A 19,810-nucleotide genomic window follows, 5' to 3' on the forward strand; every position below is an offset into this window, starting at 1 on the left:
AATTAATTAAAAAAAATCTGAATGGGGCATAAAGAGAAGGAAAGTGATGGGACATTAAGACTTAAAGGGCAGGCAAGGGCCAGGCTGCACTGTAGGAACACATGGGGATGTTTCTACAGATAAATTCTGCAGAGAGCAAGGACAAGAGCTGAGCTAATCCCAGCGACAGTGCAAAGGCAGGAGCAAAGTGGCAATAAATTGACGGCAAACAGCAATTAGGAAACTTCTGCAAATTTTCAAGTGAGAAGGAATGAAGGCTTGAATTAGAGCAGTGGGAATTGGAATCCAACACCTGGCAGGGTTTGCTAAGTGACTGGACATAAGGATTTTATGTTTATTTGATAGAAATAAAAACATTTATCCACATTATTCTTGACCAGAATGAATATAATAAAAATAAATCTACTTTGTCATTTAGCTTTATGTTATCTGTCCTTGAAATTGCAAAGATTTCCACTACATGGTGGGACTAAAGACACACTTCACATTAATGAATTGGATTTTGACAAATATTTACCTTGAGGAGCCTTACACCTGTATTAATTTGTAATGCCTGGGCTTCCCTGGTGGCGCAGTGGTTAAGAATCCGCCTGCCAATGCAGGGGACACGGGTTTGAGCCCTGGTCTGGGAAGATCTCACATGCTGTGGAGCAACTAAGCCCGTGCGCCACAACTACTGAGCCTGCACTCTAGAGCCCACGGGCCACAACTACTGAGCCCACATGCCACAACTACTGAAGCCCATGTGCCTAGAGCCCATGCTCCACAACAAGAGAAGCCCCTGCTCGCCAGAACTAGAGAAAGTCCACGTGCGGCAACAAAGACCCAACGCAGCCAAAAACTAAATAAATTAATTAAATAAAATGGCCTTTTAAAGAAAAATATGTAATGTCTATAAAACTATTCTTATCTTACTAGAAAAAAACCATATTCACCCCTAAGTTCTATTAAGTTAAAAACAATTTTGGATAAATGTGTACTAGAAAACGTTATTTGATTTCTATAGATACTTAGGGAAAATACAGAGATGTAGTCTAATAAACATGTGCTTAATCAAATGCATGTTATACATAGCACCAGACCAGCTGACAACCTTGAAATCACCCTGAAAAATCTTCCTCCCCTAGTATTTCCCAAAGACTTTCAGTGGCATTACTAAACACTAAAATGACAATGTAGGGCTTCCCTGGTGGCACGGTGGTTGAGAGTCCGCCTGCCGATGCAGGGGACACGGGTTCGTGCCCCGGTCCGGGAAGATCCCACATGACGCGGAGCAGCTGGGCCCGTGAGCCATGGCCGCTGAGCCTGCGAGTCCGGAGCCTGTGCTCTGCAACGGGAGAGGCCACAACAGTGAGAGGCCCGCGTACCGCAAAAAAAAAAAAAAAAAAAAAAAAAAAAAGGCAATGTAAATTCAAGTCAGACGAACCCAATTCTGAATCTAGTTTAAAGGTGTAAGAGTTAAGGTAAAAAGCTAAGCCACAGTCACAAAAGACCCACCCATACAATGGTTTAAACCACAGAAGTTTATTTCTCTCTTGTTCTGAGGTGAGTGGTCTCAGCTGGTGGAGCAGCTGTTTCATGAAGTCACTCTGGACCCGGGGTCCCTCCAGCACGTTGGTCCACAGTCCTCTAGGACACTGTTATCATTTGCAGGTTGGAAAGGAGTCGTTCCAGATTCCAACTGGATGGAAGGAAAAAGGCCAGCTGGGAAGCAAGTCAGGTGTCTTCAGGACTGCCCTGGCAACAGCACACCCTGCTGACAGGAACCTGCCACTTGGCCACACCTGGCTGCAAGGACACTCAGCCACGTCACCTGCTGGCATGCCTCCGAGGAGGATGGATGGACTCCGGTGTGGCGGACAAGTAATCTCTGCCAGAAAGGCCTTTGGAGCAATGTAATACTCCCTCATATGATTAGGAAGTGGGAAGTGGCTGCCATAAAAGTCAGCATAACGGTTACCTTTGAGCAGGAAGAGAAGGAAATTTTGAGATACTGGCAATGCATGAGGTAGTTACATGATGTCCTCTTTATATTAATTCATTAAGCTATATTTTAAGTTTTTGCATCTTTTTTTCACAGCAAAGGGTTTTTAAATAAAGACCAATCTTGCTGCAAGAAGATACACACTGTTCAATTCTTACTGGGTGTGTATACCTCAGTCAGTCTAGCAGATCAGAAAATTATATCCCAAAATGACATATAACATTGTTTGGTTTTACTTAATACATTTTTGTAAAAGCAAATATTTGTCGTTTATTTCCATTGATTTCTGAGTTCAATTTCGCTATTTATCTGGTATGAAACGGGCTTTTAGAAATGAAATGCTGATTTACGATTTTATTTGTAAGAGAGAAGGATTTGACGTAACAGCTCAGCATGTGACAAGAGTCCGGGAATCAATTCAGGTTCAGCATCATTCATTCACCAACAACCCACGAGCAATCCAACTTTAACTCAAATTTATATGAAATAAGAATAAAACTGGTGGGACCGTGTGGCAGACAGACTCTAAGGTGGTCCCACGTCCCCTGCCTTCTAGTATTCATGCCCTTGTGTAACCCCTTGAGTGTGGGTGGGACTTACTTCTAACCAAAAGTATACAGCAACGGTGACAGAATGTGATTACCTTACATAGGAATGTAACGTCAGTCTTGCCGGGGACACTCTCTTGCCGGCTTTGAAAAAGCTGCAATAACGTAAAGCTGCTTATGGAGAGAATCACGTGGAAACGAACTGAGGGTGGCTTCTAGCCAACCATCACCAAGAACTGAGACCCTCAGTCCAAGAGCCTACAAGGGGCTGAACTCTGCCCACAACCGTGTGAGTTTACAAGCAAATGCTTCCCATTTCGAGCCGCAGGTGAGACCCCAGCCCTGACTGGCACCTGCACTGCAGCCCTGCAGAGGACCCAGCTAAGCTGTGCCCAGGCTCCTGACCCACAGCAACTATGAGGTAACAAATGTGTGTTGTTTTAACTAAGTTCACAGTAAGAGTGTGACACAGGACAAATATAATCTTTGTGAAAATTCCACTCTTTTTCCAAATCCAAGAACACTTGACAGAAAATACCTTATCTTCTCAATAAATTTACGAAAACTAGGATTTTAACAGGGTATTTTAAGAGCATGACAAGACAGCTCATGACAGGGGCTGACTGCCATTAATTTTTCTCAACAGAGACTCACATTACTGCTTCAAGAGGCATTTTATTATTTTATCAGGTTTTTTTTTGTTTTTTTTTTTGCGGTATGCGGGCCTCTCACTGTTGTGGCCTCTCCCGTTGCGGAGCACAGGCTCCGGACGCGCAGGCTCAGCGGCCATGGCTCACGGGCCTAGCCGCTCCGCGGCATGTGGGATCTTCCCGGACCGGGGCACGACCCCGTGTACCCTGCATCGGCAGGCGGACTCTCAACCACTGCGCCACCAGGGAAGCCCCTATTTTATCAGTTTTTGAAGGTAAGTATATTTTGAACTCTGTCAAGTGCACACTGCTCTTTTATTTTGGAAAGCAAGTATACAGAATAAAGGAGAAGGCTCTTTGATTTTTTTTTAATTAATTAATTTATTTACTTATTTTTGGCTGTGTTGGGTCTTCGTTGCTGCACGCGGGCTTTCTCTAGTTGTGGCGAGCAGGGGCTACTCTTCGTTGCGGTGCGCGGGCTTCTCATTGCAGTGGCTTCTCTTGTTGCAAAGCACAAGCTCTAGGCACGTGGGCTTCAGCAGTTGTGGCACGTGTGCTCAGCAGTTGTGGAACATGGGCTTAGTTGCTCTGCGGCATGTGGGATCTACCCAGACCAGGGATCGAACCCATGTTCCCCGTATTGGCAGGCGGATTCTTCACCACTGTGCCACTAGGGAAGTCCCGGCTCTTTGTTGTTTGATGTTAACTTTCTTTACTACTTCCCCCAGCACCAACATTCCCCCTAAAACACTATCAATTGCTAGGTATGTAGTCCATACCCCAAAATTCTTACTCTTCATTATTGACTTCCATAACAAGGGCAACAGATGTCTGAATACGAATAGACTGAAACGTTAAGCGTTACTGTATCTTAATCGACAAACTGCATTTATAACAGCTTTTGCACTATGTGTTAATACTTCTCAATTATTTCATCTCAATATAATTAATTGTATCTCACTCACTTATAACCTACTCTGTAGAAGAGAAAAACAAATTATCGGTCCAGACTTACAATTTAAAATAAAAACTGCTTTGCTAGTAAAAAAAAAAACAACAACAACAAAAAAAACCACACCTGGTATTCCAACCATTTCAGTCACACTTGTGAGCATTATGTCACTGCTTTTACTATTATATCATGTCATAAACATATGTACACAGATCCACTGATCTGTCACGTAACAGTTTATACATTTCTACGGCGGTATAATACACATACTGTCAAGAACATTTCTCTGGTCTACCACAAATAAGCAAATACAGGTTCAATGACCTGAGAGCTAAGGGTTTAGAAATGGGCACTATGAAAGAGCCCATCTCTTTTGAAGTTACTTAAACAGCTGATCCAGATTCTAAGGGAATGTTTGGCAGAAATGCCTGAAACAACGAAGAGAGTGTCACATTTTCAAAGCAGTAAGGGCTAAGAGAATATAAAATTTAGTGAGCAGAAGCTCAGTCATCACTGAATGAGAGTAAAACAAGGGGAAGCTGGACTGTTTGTAGGCAGGAACTTCCCTACACAATAAAAAGTTCTATAGAAAAACTCTGCTACATTTCGTTTTGTGAAAATTAATAAGGCGGCTCACTAAAATGGAGTTGGCAGACCAGAAGGGGGAGCTCTCATGCAGTACCACTCAAAGTCAGCAGGAGGAAGAATCAACAGGAAAGAATCATCAATTACAGGTCCCCACAGGAAAAGACGTACAGGGCATCTCCTACAAGAAATCCACTTCCCGAGCAACTCCGCCGGAAACCACCAGCACTTTGAACTCTCACTTTTCTCCAATAGACTTTGATTCAAAACAACCCCTGCCAACATCCACCTTTTTCTCTATAAAATAATGTTCCTCTCCTTTGTTAGACTTGCCTTTGGCCTTTGTATAGCATGCTTGTCCCAAATTGCAATTCTCTGCTATTCTCGAGTAAACCCACTTTTGCTGGTAAAATAACTCTTTCATTTTTAAGGTCAATGATTTTCCAAACTTAGTCTTAAGAATAATTAAGACTCAAGGTAACAAAAAATATGAAGGTTCATAAAAATTACTCACTCTTTTCACTCTCTGTCCAATTCTTAGACTCCACTAAATCACCTGAATGCATAGCAGACATAATCTTCTGAGCAACACTGGAGAGTGGTATCTTACAGAGGTCAAAGCCTACAAATGCCTCGTAACCTTCCATTTTCATAAAATCCTAAACGTAAGATAAACATAATACCCATATATTAATTTTGAGACTTCAAAATAAGAAACAAGTCATGTAAAAATTTTTACATAGAGACATTCATAAAAATTACTATATTCACCACTACAGGAAATAGGTATTAATTGTCCCCATAATACAGATAAGATCGTAAGAAGAAAGTGAAACATTTAGAGGCTCAACTGGGTATTATGGTAAATAGACAACAAAGTAAAGAATGTATCTCCAATCTTGAAGCAAGCAATCTACTCAAATATTTCCTACTTCCTGAGGTTTGAAACAAACGGCTATTATAATCTTCAAACATACAGATCTAGTAACATAAAAATTATTTTTAACTGACTTGGGTTATTATGACAGACACATAACCTAACATCCTTTCACTTGCACTGCTGGGCTGTACTGGTCCCCTGGGCTGAGCAGGTGAAGGTCTAGAAGGGACAGTACAAATCATCGAGTAGCTGGTAATACATCTAATGTATTTGGCACTAATCTAAACAGAATTTGTTGTTTCATGAACCAGAAAACCAGGTGACATTTTCCCACATTACTGGAGAGGAGAAAAATTTCAAGTAAATTCTCAATTCCAAGGTAGGGCAGAGGGAAATACAGGAACAAACAAAGGTCACCTGTGAGGAGTTAATAACAAAATCTTAGGCAAAACTTATTGCTACAAATTTTTCAAGCATATTAAGATCTACTTAACAAATACAAAATTTGAAAAATGTACAAATACAATAATTAGCAAATTCAAAATTGTCAAGGCCCATATGTCATCTAAGCATACCCATTTTCTGATAGTTATAGCTAAAAAACTCCATAAACATCACCTAAAATGTGAAGTCTTTAGACAGGCATTCCACATTACAAGCAGGTAATACATTTTTGGAGCAGTAATATTTCTTGAAAGTAGTGTCTAAATCTTCTCTTTTCTCCATAAAGCTTACTTAGTATGTAACAGAGGTCACATATAAACTAGGCACTCAAGAATCATTTGATGTAATAACTGATAAATAAGCTACTTCAAATTATTTTACCTCAACTCTTAAAATAATTTCTAATTGTCCAAATACTACACTTGTATCCCAACCAATAGAATCCAACACTTAGGTATTTTCACTCTTAAGAAATTGATTAAAATAGTGATATACATCATCTGAGCAACCACTTCCATGGAATTTTGAAATTTCATTTTGAAAGACATTCATTATATGTAAGTCAGACTGAAGTCAAAGCACTGCTGAGATCTGTCCTGAAGATATGTTGAATCCCTAGGACCCAACCGCTAAAATGAGCAATGGCCAATGGAGACTTGACATTCTTTGTGGTACAAGCAGGAACATTAAAATTTAAGTCTCGAAGTCTACAGCAGGGAATTATGGGTGAATACAGTTTGAGTGGCAGAATTTTACTTCATAGACAAATATGAGGGGACTTAACTATTCCATTTATTAAGGTCTACAGCTTTAACAATGCTGATTCAAAGTCCTACAAATTTTTAAAATATTTAACAGCAGAAATTTCTACCTCTAAAAAAAAAAAAAGAGCGATACAATTAACTCTGTAAAAAATATCTGCATTATATAATAATGCTTTTTCCCTGTAACTTAAAAGTTACCAGGACTAAGTGCCACCAAGCAAATGTTCAAGTCATAAAAAGCACTGGGACTTTGAACAAACATATAATAAACCAAACTGATATAATACTTGAATTCATTAAATGAAACGTTCCATTGACCTCGAATTTAAAATTTTCAGTGTTTATTAGCTATATTCTCCTCCTAGTATATAAAATATTAAAACACAGCACGTGCAGTAAAGATTTCATTTTCAATCTTCAAGACCAACAGCCTTAATCTTTGACCGGTTTTCTAAATTCTCCACAATATCTTTCAGATAATCTTCATCTTTAAAAAAATATACATATAATTCTCTTTCCATTTGATGCAGTTTATTAGATGCCAAAATTTTTCTTTTTGTCTTCACATCAGCAAGAATATCAGTAAGAAGATGATTTAGCTTATTTAGCTGAGATTCAACTTGATGAAACTGCTCCATTAACTCCTAAAAGGAAAACAGTAATGTTTTTAATTCAAGAGCTCTATTCATACTACCAATTATAAATTTAAAATGTAATTTACATAAGAAGAATCTAAATGATATAATGATTATTCCCACAATCTCAACAATAAATGAACCTCAATTAAAAATCCATAGCAGGGGGTACTTCCCTGGTTGTCCAGTGGTTAAGACCCCGAGCTTCCACTGCAGCGGGTTGGGGGGGGGGGTTCCATCCCTGGTCGGGGAATTAAGATCCCACAGGCCGCGGGCCCCGGGCAAAAAAAAAAATCCATAGCAGGATTAATAAAAAGTCTATGTATTGATAAGACCCACTGCAACCACTTCCTATAGGCAATTTTAAGTGATTCAAAGCAAACTCCTACTCCCTGAAGAGTACTTGATATGTAAACTGTTCTGCATATTCATACATTCAAATATTACTGAATGCCCACCACGCACCAAGCACTGCTTTAGAGTCTACAAATAGAAGAATGAGCACCATTTCCTTCCTGGAACTTACACTCTGCTTAAGTAATCAAACCTTGTTTTAGCCTAAGCTGTTTACTCTAGACATCACAGGTTCTGAGAAAACCTTGAAATGAAGCAATTACCAATATAAAAGAATTACCTTAACAAAAATCTCATTTTTCTTTTTTCACATTGTTACAGGAGATGGAACTATATGTGGCATTCAACAATCCTGACTTACCGTGTAATTCTTCTCAAAAGCCTAGACATGCTGGACCCGTCACAGTTAATAATTGAAATTCTTCACTTCTTAACATTAAAAGCAGTTTATTAACAAGTTTCCATGGCCTTCTAGTCATGTATTCTACTCCTGTAATTTTTCAGCCAGTATTACCAAAGAGGTTCTCAGAAAATCTGTAGCTGTAACTACACCTCAACCTCCCACAGCCTCTCAGCATGGTCCACAGCATGGTAATCACCTGGGGGAGTTTGTTAAGAATAGTTTCCTGCACCTCATTCTACACTAAATCACTCTGCAACAGGGCCAGAAGCTACATTTCAACAGGCTCCTTGGTGATTCTAACGTACAAGTTCATGAATAACAGCTTCACACCTGTCATAAATGCCAGTTCCAGAGAGTATTTCTTAAATTAACTACATTAAAAAAAAAAATCAAGTAATATCCACATTAATTGGTCTCTCTTTGAGGAAAAACTCTGTAAACTTGAATACAATCAGAAACATCTAACCTTTAGTTTCAAAACTAAAGATCTTAACAGTTACTAAAATAATACTCCTACAAATACTGAGAAATATTCAACTTCATTAACAAAAATGCAAGTTAAAATGCATATGGATGACACTTCATACCTCGCTGGGATAGGGAAAAACATTAAATAATGATACCCAATGACATTATAGTGAAATCACCATATTTTAGTGATTCTAGGATCTTTCACATTTTAATATAACTGAAATCAACATGCACTGTACAATCGAGAGCATCATGTAACTGTTACTGGCCAGACACTCATTAGAAGCACTTTATCACCAATATTTTATTTTTTGCCATGCCACAAGGCTTGCAGGATCTTAGTTCTCCCAACCAGGGACTGAACCAGGGACTGAACCTGCGCCGCCTGAAGTGGAAGCGCCGAGTCCTAACCACTGGACCACCAAGGAATTCCCTCACCAATATATATATATTTTTTTATTATGGTAAGAACACATAACATGAGATCTCCCCTCTTAAATTCAGGAGTACAATACGGTATTGTTAACTACAGGCAAAATGTTGTATAGCAGATGGCTAGAACTTGTTCATTTTGCATAATCGAAACTTTAGACCTGTTGATCAACAACTTCCCATCTGGCAACCACCATTCTACTCTGTGCTTCTAATAAATCTACTTTAGATGCTCATATAAGTGGAATCATGCACTATTTCTTCGTGACTGCCTTATTGCACTTAGCATAATCTCCTCAAGGTTCACCCTTGTTGTGGCACTTTGCAGTTCTCTTTTTCTAAGGCTGAATGATATTCCATTGTATGTGTATACTATACTTTCTTTATCCATTCCTCCACTGATGGACTTTTAGGTTGTTTCCACAGCTTAGCTATTATGAGTAAGTGCTGCGATGAACATGTGAGTGCAGACATCTCTTTAATATCCTGTTTTCATTTCCTTTGGATATATACCCAGAAGTAGGATTACAGGATTATAACAGTAGTTCTATTTTAAAAACTTTTGAGGAAATTCCATACTGTTTTCCACAGCAGCTGCACCATTTTGCATGCCCACCAAAAATGTACAAGGGTTCCAATTTCCCCACATCCTCACCAATCCTAGTCTTTTGATAACAGTCATCCTAAAAGGCATAAGGTGTTATCTCACTGTGGTTCTGATTTGCATTTCCCTGATAATTAGATAATTGAACATCTACTCATAAACCTGTTGGCCATCTGTATTTCTTCTTTGAGGAAATGTCTATTCCAGTCCTTAGCCCATTTTAAAATCAGGTTATTAAGTTTTCTGCTATCACCAACATTCTTGATGTATAATGTGGAAAAATATTAAAAGTACTTTGAGTCAAGATATAACATAGAAGTGGACACTAAATGTGAAGCTTTAGAAACACCGTAACCATTTTAATTGGCTTTTTCCCTTTTAATGTATATTCAACAGTGATATGATAAAAACCCACACCTAAAAGGTATCTTCTAATAGGCATGAAATAAAAATTCTAAATAAGGAAATACTGTGTCAGTTTAACTGAAAAAGTTTTTTCTTTCTTAGAAATTCATGAAATTATGGTGTATCATATGATAAGTGGTGTCTAGCAGACATTTAATAGTGCTGGTGACATTGTAAGTAGGTACAACTCCTTTGAAAAGCAATATGGCAGTATCAAAGGCCAAAAAATAATGTGTATACCCAAGAAATCCAATAATTCTACTTCTAAGAGTTCATCCAAATGAATGTATCAAAAAAAAAAAAGTATCCAACAACAAAAAGCTATATACACAAGATATACATGATCTCATTCAAGAGCAAACAAAAGAAAAAAACGAAGACTATCAAAATACTCCAAGATGGTGGACTGGTTACACAAATTATGACACAGTAATTAAATCAAGAGTATTATAAACTTTAAAAATTAAAATCGTTTAGCATGGAAATGTTTATTTCATAAGGCTAAGTATAAAGGAAGAACATGAAAGATACATTAAGTAAAGGAAAAAAGCATCCACCTTGCAAATACTAACCAAAAGAAAGACAGCATAGGAATATTAATATCAGACAAGAGAACATTAAGACAAAAAGCACAACACAGGGTCATTATATAATGCTCAATGGTTCAATTCACTGCAATTTAAGTCTACCAGAATATTTCACTGCGATTTTAAATTTGGATGTAACTTATAAAATAAACTCAAATATAAAGAAAAAACTGACAGAACTACAAGGAGAAATTTTCAAATCCACCATCATGGGATTTTCACATAATTGTTTAAAAAATCAAGAAGATAAAATCACTAATAGGAGACTTTAAAAAACTAATCACAAAAAAATAAAAAAACTAATCACAAATATCACTTCACATCCATTAGGATGACTGTTACATATGTTTTAAAAAGGGAAAATAACAAGTGTAGGCGAGGACATGGAGAAACTGGAACCCTGGTGCAGCTGCTGTGGAAATGTTCGGCAGTTCCTCAGAAAGTTAAACAGAGACTTACCACATGACTCAGCATCCACTCCTAGGTATATACCCAAAAGGAATGAAAACAGGGACTCAAGTACTTGTACAACAATGTTCACAGCAGCATTCTTCAAAACAGCCAAAAGGTGTAAACAACCCAAGTGTCTATTAAACAGATGAACAGATAAAATGTGATGTATACACACAATGGAATACTCAGCCGCAAAAAGGAATAAAATTCTCACACCTCATGCAATATGGATGATACTTAAGGACATTATGCTAAAATAAGCCAAACACAAAAGGACAAATATTATACAATTCTACTTACATGAAGTACCTAGAGTAGGCAAATTCATAGAGACAGAAACTGGAATAGAGTTACCAGGGATGGGGGAAAGGAGGAATGGGGAGTTAATATTTAACAGGCACAGAGATTGGCCCATTTGGGATGAGGAAAAAGTTCTGGAAATGTATGGTGTCATGGTTGCACGACACTGTGAATGTATTTAATGTCACTGAATTGCACACTTTAAAGTGGTTAAAATTGTAAATTTTACACTTTGTGTATTTTACCACAGTAAAAAAATTATTTAAAAAAACTAATCATAAGCCGCCTTATTTCAAGAAAAGTAAGCTAGTTACTCAGATCAATTCTTCTATAGGAAAAAATGTGAAAGGTGAAATGAAGTACTTAGTCAAACAAAACAAAAGCTTCCTAAAAGCAACAAAGAGGTAACAAGACATTAAAAGAAACTACAAGACCATAAAACAATGCAGGTTGGTAAGGGAGCCCAGGAGGTGCTTATTCAATTGCCAATCTTGGAAAATCAGAATCCATGATTCCTGGGAGAAAAATCAAAGTCCAAGGTCCACAGAAGGTGGGAAGTCAAACAGGAGACTCTTCATAATAAACTAAGGACTCCAAGGACACCAACAATCTTAAGATCAGGATGGCCAGAGGTGGAAGAGCCCTTGGTTAGAATTACAGCCCAGATAGGAGTCACCTGGGTCCTCCGAAAACAGAGTCTGAACCCAGTTTATGGTTCAGAAGTGGTGGTGCCCAAAATATCTAACAAAACATACATGAAGGCAGAAGGCATTTAAGGATCCTTTTGTTATCTCATAATGTAAGGGGGTCCCTTCACCAGAAAGATACTGATTTTAAATTTGTATGCCTCAATAAATGGTGATGGGACAATCTGGTTATTCATAGGGAAAAAATAAAAATAAAATGAGAACTCTACCTCTCATGTCATACATAAAAATAAACTCCTGGTGGATTAAAGAACTGAACTTGAACAGCATAACTTTAAGATAAAGTAAAGGGGACTATCATTATGATATTATGGGCAAACCTGAACAAGATATAAAAAAGGGCAAACTTTAGGGGCTTCCCTGGTGGCGCAGTGGTTGAGAATCTGCCTGCTAATGCAGGGGACACGGGTTCGAGCCCTGGTCTGGGAGGATCCCACATGCCGCGGAGCAACTAGGCCCGTGAGCCACAACTACTGAGCCTGCACGTCTGGAGCCTGTGCTCTGCAGCAAGAGAGGCCGCGACAGTGAGAGGCCCGTGCACCGTGATGAAGAGTGGCCCCCGCTTGCCACAACTAGAGAAAGCCCTCGCACAGAAACGAAGACGCAACACAGCAAAAATAAATAACTAAATAAACTCCTACCCCCAACATCTTCTAAAAAAAAAAAAAAAAAAAAAAAGGGCAAACTTTAAGAGTGATTAAATTACATGACATTAAAACAGCAAAAAAAAAAAAAAGCCAAAAATAAACTAACAGGAAACAGTAAAAAAGAAAAAAACAAGCCACAAATAGGGAGCAAATATACATAACACACATCACTGACAAAGGACTGGTATTTGAAATCATAAATAACTCCTACTGAAAGGGGGTTCAACCTCCCTAACCATCAGAGAAATGCAAGTTACAATCTCAACGGGACGCTATTTTACATCTCTACAGAGTGAGAGAAAATTATAAATCAGACAGTGCTACGTGATGAACAGGATATGGATACATAGCATCTCTTAAACATCGCTGGTACAATATGATACAACCCCTTTAGAAACCAGTTTGATGTACACTGTAAAACTGAACCTGTTATCTAGCAATTCCACGCCTGTGTGAGGGGACAGCGAGTGATGTGTGAGAGTGTGTGTGTGTGTGTGTGTGTGTGTGTGTGTGTAGGCATGCATCTACAAGACATGCAACAAGACTATACATAGCTGTATGATCTACAACGGCAAAAACTGGAAATAATCTAAATGTCTGTCAACAGAACAGATAATTGTGGAATTTCACATAAGAGAATACTAACTATACAAAAGAGAAAACTATAAATGAGCTATAGCTTTACAAATATCAACATGGATGAATCTCAAAATCATATTAAGAAACAAGCAAGTTACTAAAGAATACATTAATACAATCTATATAAAATTCAGAAACATACAAAACTAAATAACACATGGTCTGTATTATAAACAAAAGCAAGCGAATGACAAAATTAAGCGTAGTAGTTACTCTTTGAAGAAGAGAGGAGAATGCTATTAGGAGGAGCACGCTATTACTAAGTGTACAGAGGATTTTAGAGATATAAGGGCAATCCTCTATTTACTAAGATAGGTGAAAAGAATACAGGGGTGGTTTTATTTTTCTTAATTCTTAGCATAAACATTATATATCCCTCTACATCTGAAATATTTCATAAATTTTTAAAATTCTGTGTGCACTGATCAAAACGATCTGAAAAATATATTCATGTTTTTATATGAATAAAAATGAGGTATGAAAATGTTATTAGGGCAATGAGATATGGAGTAATATTTTCCTCATGTTAACATTTTCTTTAGCATCTTTTACAATGAACACTTTTTTTTTTTTTTTGCAGTACACGGGCCCCTCACCGCTGTGGCCTCTCCTGCTGCGGAGCCTGCTCCGGACGCGCATGCTTAGCAGCCATGGCCCACGGGCCCAGCCGCTCTGCAGCACGCGGGATCCTCCCGGACTGGGAGACAAACCCATGTCCCCTGCATCAGCAGGCAGACTCTCAACCACTGCGCCACCAGGGAAGCCCTGAACACTATTTTTTTAAGTATTTTTAATTACTATAGCAAACACCCACCTGATCACTAAGCAAAAGCTGATTTCCTCCTTGATACAAAGCATCACAAAGCATGTCCACATCATTATTTAGTTTGGACAGAAAGAAAGAATGCTCTTGAGCAGATACTGCTAACTGCTCTTGTACCAAAGAAACGTCCTGTTTTAATTTCTCAGCCACTTCTTCCAGGTTTCCATGGGTTATAAACAATTCTTTTTTCTTATTCTCTCCTTCTAAAAGTTGATAAAGCCTAAAATGTAAGATTAAAAATTACAGAAAAAAATTCTCAAGTCAGTACAGTTTTCAAAATTATAATCCACTATATATTGGGGCATCTTTGGGGAAAGCTAACAACCTATAAATATTAATCAAACAACTAAAAACATTCCAACTAAAATACTACCTCATTACAGAAATATGTATTCTAATTACTGTATCTGAATCCCCAGTTTCCCATCTTCCAAGTTTTAGACAAAAAATTTTTTGACTTTAACTGCCATTAACCTACCTCAAACAAACGTTTCAGAGGTACCTCCCTAGAAAACAATTCTTTCACAGAACACAACTATGACGTAGTAGAAACAGCAATGAACTTGAAACAGAAGACCTAGATCTGAGTTCTGGCTGCCATGTAAGACCTAAGTCAAGTCAACCTCTGAGACTTAATTTTCACATCGTAATACCTACCTAATTTTAAAGGACTGTGGTAAACTTAAAAGAGAAAAAATGAAAATATAAACAATGTAAAATGTTTAAAAAAGTAAACAGTAAAGAGCCACGTAAATAGTAATAGTAAACTTGCTACTCCAGTCATGTCCATATTTGCTTGACAAATTAAATTCCTAATGAACCATGAGGTCACTTTAACACTTCAAACATCAATGGCAGAAATGTCCTACAAGACTAATGGAAAAATGTGAGGCAGCACTTTCTACATATTTATGACAAAAAGTGCCTGCTCTTTTTCTCAGAATTTTTCTTAAATGTATTATTTTAATTATTTTAACAAGTTGCAACAGGTTTCCTAAAACAGGTTCAAGCCTAAGGCTAATTCTGCTCTTGTGGAATGTCACTACACAATTCCAGGGGGCACCATTTACACAGAATCACGAGGTCAATGCCACCTCTGAAAGTGTGCAGTGAGGCAGCCCTATCCCTGCCCTTCATTTCATTAATAAGAACACAAAGTATTAGATGATTTTCTTCTAGCCTAGAGAAAAATCAGGAGTAGGATCGAGATTTTTGAGTCCTTTGACTACTTTAGCCCTCCAATTTCAGTATCCCCATACCATCAATTGCTTAGACATCCAGAAAAGACTGGAAGCTAGCATTCATTCTTGCTGATTCACCTTGACTAGACGCAAAAATGAAGTCTTCTCCCCTCTCTACTGCTGCCTTCTCCACATGAAGTCAATTCTCTGCTCTGCAATACTTGCTATTCACCCAGCTGTATTCAAACTTCCTGCTGTAAGTTAAACTCCTGCCCCAAATCTAAAAACATCTATCAATAGTGCCTAAACACGAATAAAGACCTTGTATTGTATATTTTCAATCCTCCAACCCATCCACCTCACCTCTAAACCAGCTACTTCCAGATTTAACATAAATGAAAAAGAGAGCAAGAATTAAAAAGGAAAAAGAAACATATAAGAATATAACAGAAAGGTGGAAGAACAGAATACAAAGGCCAAAAACGGAGTGCAAAGAATTCTTTAAACGTCCACAATTTTAGTTCAAACTCTAGTATTTTACAAAAACGAATGGAAAAATAATTACTCACTAAAGAAACAATGAAGCCTACCTATGAGTAGAATAATCCTTGGTATCAATGGTATTCCTTGGATTTATCTGCTGAGATACAGATGGGTCTGTCAGCATTTCTAATTGGTGGTGGAGCATCAAATTACTTTGACTAAGTTCTTGAACCAAGTTTTCAAGCTGACGATATATGTCCAAATGCCTTCTCAATTCAATTTCGTAAGATAATTGTACAAGTTCAAATGATGCCTTTTGCTTTATCAACTGATTTAAAACTAACTCTTGTCTTGCTGTGTAATAGTCTTGCTTAGCAATCTGCAGGTCGAAATCTCCCTTTACAACTGGCATATTCAATAACTGGGCATTCTCTCTTACCACAGCAGGCAAAATTTTGTCTTTTATATGAGTGATTTGTTCTTCAAGTTTCAGAATCTCACTGTTCAAGCTAGAAATTTTAGCATCCAAAATATCTTTGCCAAGAACCTACACAAAGAAAACAATTACATTTCAAACTGTAAGTATAAAGTTGAAATAGTTTTTAAATTATTTTCACTTTCCATTTTAGGTTATCAGATAACATACTCACTAATAACTTATTTCATATTAGCAGAAGCCAAAATCACAGTTTAAAAAAGCAAAGTGTACACTAAGCCAAGGGTAAAGCCATTATGAATTGCTAACTTTTAATGCTATTACTACCATGTAAAATACTAGACACAGTAATGGACATCTTGTCATGTTTGTCTTAATAAAAATCACACTACTCACCGAATGCTAATGTATACTATTTAAGTTTTTCTTAAAATTAAAATAATCTCAGTAGCTATTCTCCCAGCCTGCCTGTTGATTTCAGCACTTCTACAGAATAACAGGACTTCACACATCATTCCAAAGTTTGTGTCAGTTATAGGTATTCAGCTTCAGAAAAGCTGTTATTTTTACTCAACTATCTAGTGGTTACATTACCAAGAAAGCAAGCTTCCCAAGAGTGCAGATGGCTGACTATAATACATCTATACATTCTTAGAAAAGAATCAGGGTTTCAATCCACTGAACCAGATCTCTAACTTCATTAGCACCATCCTCTGGTCAGCGCAAACAAGGCAGAAAACCCGTAACACAGCAATAAGGCTCTTTACCCATTCATCATAAAAAAGGAAATGTCAGGGTCATCTGTATCTGAACCAACACAGAATGCAAAAGTACTTTTGTTTAAAATGAACTAGATAATGTGGTCGGGTTATAATTACTATTTCTGCCCTCGGCTAACATGAAGATCTATTTGTACGAAACAATGACACAGATCACAACTAAACACTGAACAAACAGAAAATAAGAGACTGTGATTCCTTATTATATCCCCATTTCTAAAGACTTTACTATCAGTATTACTCCATTATCAACAACAATTTCAATATGAATCCAGTCCCATTTCTCATGTTTACCTTGCTAGTGAGGCTATGAAGATTCTCCTCTGCCCATTTTATACTTGACTTCAGGCTCAAATTTCTTGCTTTCAAGTGAATTAACTGATGTTGAGCACAAATATATGCCAGCTGCAGCCTAGCCATCTCTAGCCGTCTCTCCTCAAGAACTTCTTGATTATCACAAATAGAGGACGCTTGTATATCTAAAAGTTGAAAATTTTCTTCGTTTGAACTTTCAACTACTTCATGTACACCTTGAAAGAACTGTTTTTTGGTATATAAGGTTAATGCTGCTGTGCTTTGCTCTTCTTGGCTTAGATATTTTTCCAATGAAAATTGAGATAAAAACACCAGTGGATCTGTCCCTTGACCCAAATTCGAATGTCTGAAGAACACCAGTAATTTTGCAACTCCATCAGTAAGAGCGTGAAGCTCATTACTGATCTTAGTATTGGTAGCATTTAGAATTCGCTGACTCTGCTTCAGCTTCTTATTGGCTGCTCCTTCTTTAGCATTTAACCTCAGAGACTTGTGGCTGGTTACTGAAGCCATCAACTGGCATTTATTACGTCGCTGAATTTTCAGGTTCTTTAATTTCTGCAGAGTTTGAACCTCATCCTCTAATTTCTCCAGCTCTTTGTCATTCAGGGTAGGTGTCTTCAAATCAGAAGTTTTACAGGTATTAAGAACTTCATCCAACGCTGCTCCTTCTAGGATGGGCTTGCCTGATTTCTGAAGAATGCTAAAAGCTTCCAATTCCTCTTCAGATAATACGTTCCGTTCACTCACATTCCCACAAAACCACTTCAAAAATGATTCATTTTCAACAGTCTCAAACAACCAGTCAAAATCTTCCCCATTAAGAATATCAGCTTTGGGATAATCAATTTTTTTTAACGTTTCCACAAACTCCTTTCCACAACTCATGGTTTAACTACCCAAATTTTTTGTAACTGATAAGGTTTTATAGTGTTGATATTTAGAAAATGAATCCAAATACATACAAAACTAATTTTATGTTAAGTCCACAGAGAAGGGGGAAATATATTTTTAGACTCTATAATAATTTCTCCTGGGGGGGGGAAAAAAAACAAGTGTTAGACCACAAATAGGGCGACTATATCTTTGAAAGCATGATACAGCTAAACATCACAAGATACAGTTGTAGCTGGAAAGTCTGATGAAGATAAACAATTAGGGTATTACTTAGAACAATGCAACAGTAATGAAAACCTAATTAACAAGGAAATCCTATTTTTTCCAAAGATAACACGGTTTAAAATACGTTGTATTTTAGAAAGCAGTTCAGTTTTTAATTCAAAATACATGGATGTAAATATATCCAAGCCATCACGCGGCTAAGCAGCCTCCTTTCCCTGTCCTTCCTGAGAAAACAGAAATAAATATGGTAAGTTTTTTACGAGAGTCAACTAAATATTTACCTGAATAACTCAGTCAGCATCCGCATTCACGCAAGAACCAGTCAGATACGACGAACCTAGTGCAGAGAAAATCAGGCTTAAGGTTTAAGAACCACCCCCGAGTCGAGAAGAGCCAAAGGCCTGAGCAGTCGTTCAATAAAGGTACTTCAGGCATTTATTATTTTCAGCACAGGGACCACCTGTCCACGCTGCGAACTCCAAGGACGGAAACAGGAGGCACAGAGGAGGGCCCCAGTAACACATCTGCGGCACTCGGTGATTTGGGGTGATGCATTCAGCGAGGACTGGGACGCGCGTCAATAAACTACTCGTCCACAGAGGCCGCCGAATCGGCGCCAAGACAAACTGCACAAACCTCAGGCGGGTGCCCGGCCGGCCTGCGGGGCTCAGGTACGCCCCCCCGCGTCCTAGCAGCGCCTCAGGGTCGGGCCTGGACGGGCGGGGCCCCGGGCGCCCCCGCCCCGCCCGCACTGGAGCCCCCCGTTTCCGGCCGCGCCCCTCGCCCCTCACTCGCGCCCCCGGCACCCCCCCCGCACCGGAGGGAGCCCCCAGTGCCCCGCGGCTCTCCTCAACCCTCCGGGCGCCGCCCCCCGACCGCACTGGAGCCGCCAAGCTCCGGACGCTCCCCTCACCCACCCGGCCCCCACTCGCACCCCCGGGCCCTCGCCCTGCGGACAGCGACTGCGCCGCGCGGGCAAGTACCTGCGCGCCCGAAGGACGTCCCCAGGGACGCCCGGAAGAAAGACGCAGCCCGCTGACCCGCGCCGCTCCCACAGCCCCACCTCCCGCCTGATAGAACCGCGAGGCGGCCGCCACATACCTCAGAAAGCTCGGCTCGTGCCCCTCAACAGCCCGCCGCCACGCCTCGCACGGCCTCACGGGAACGCCGCCCCCCGCGCGCGCGCGCGCAGAAGACCGAGGTCGGGTCGCGGGGCGACCTTCTGCA

The 19,810-nt window shown here is 39.0% G+C and overlaps 2 protein-coding genes across 3 annotated transcripts in view; both read right to left on the reverse strand.

Moving 5' to 3' along the window:
* The window catches only part of POLN (DNA polymerase nu), a 172,843-nt gene extending 153,078 nt beyond the window's left edge, over positions 1-19,765 (reverse strand). The window contains exons 1-3 of one of the 2 annotated variants that reach the window (XM_033856528.2): positions 19,685-19,765; positions 18,865-18,920; positions 5,234-5,378 (exon numbers count right to left, since the gene is read on the reverse strand). In XM_033856528.2, the coding sequence (XP_033712419.1) occupies positions 5,234-5,372 (139 nt within the window). In that variant the 5' untranslated portion in view covers positions 5,373-5,378; positions 18,865-18,920; positions 19,685-19,765. Of the gene's footprint in view, positions 1-5,233; positions 6,666-18,864; positions 18,921-19,684 lie in introns of those variants that run through there. The other variant, XM_073804755.1, reaches the window with a different exon arrangement.
* Positions 7,127-19,764, reverse strand: HAUS3 (HAUS augmin like complex subunit 3). The gene is made up of 6 exons (XM_033856529.2): positions 19,685-19,764; positions 18,865-18,920; positions 17,441-18,494; positions 16,039-16,478; positions 14,259-14,487; positions 7,127-7,451 (listed from the first exon to the last, which is right to left on the reverse strand). The coding sequence occupies exons 3-6, from the start codon at positions 18,347-18,349 to the stop codon at positions 7,218-7,220; spliced, it is 1,812 nt and encodes a 603-aa protein (XP_033712420.1). The 5' UTR covers positions 18,350-18,494; positions 18,865-18,920; positions 19,685-19,764; the 3' UTR covers positions 7,127-7,217.
* Positions 19,766-19,810: the final 45 nt, after the last annotated feature.

Source organism: Tursiops truncatus, chromosome 5 (assembly GCF_011762595.2).
Source record: "Tursiops truncatus isolate mTurTru1 chromosome 5, mTurTru1.mat.Y, whole genome shotgun sequence".
NCBI lineage: Eukaryota > Metazoa > Chordata > Mammalia > Artiodactyla > Delphinidae > Tursiops > Tursiops truncatus.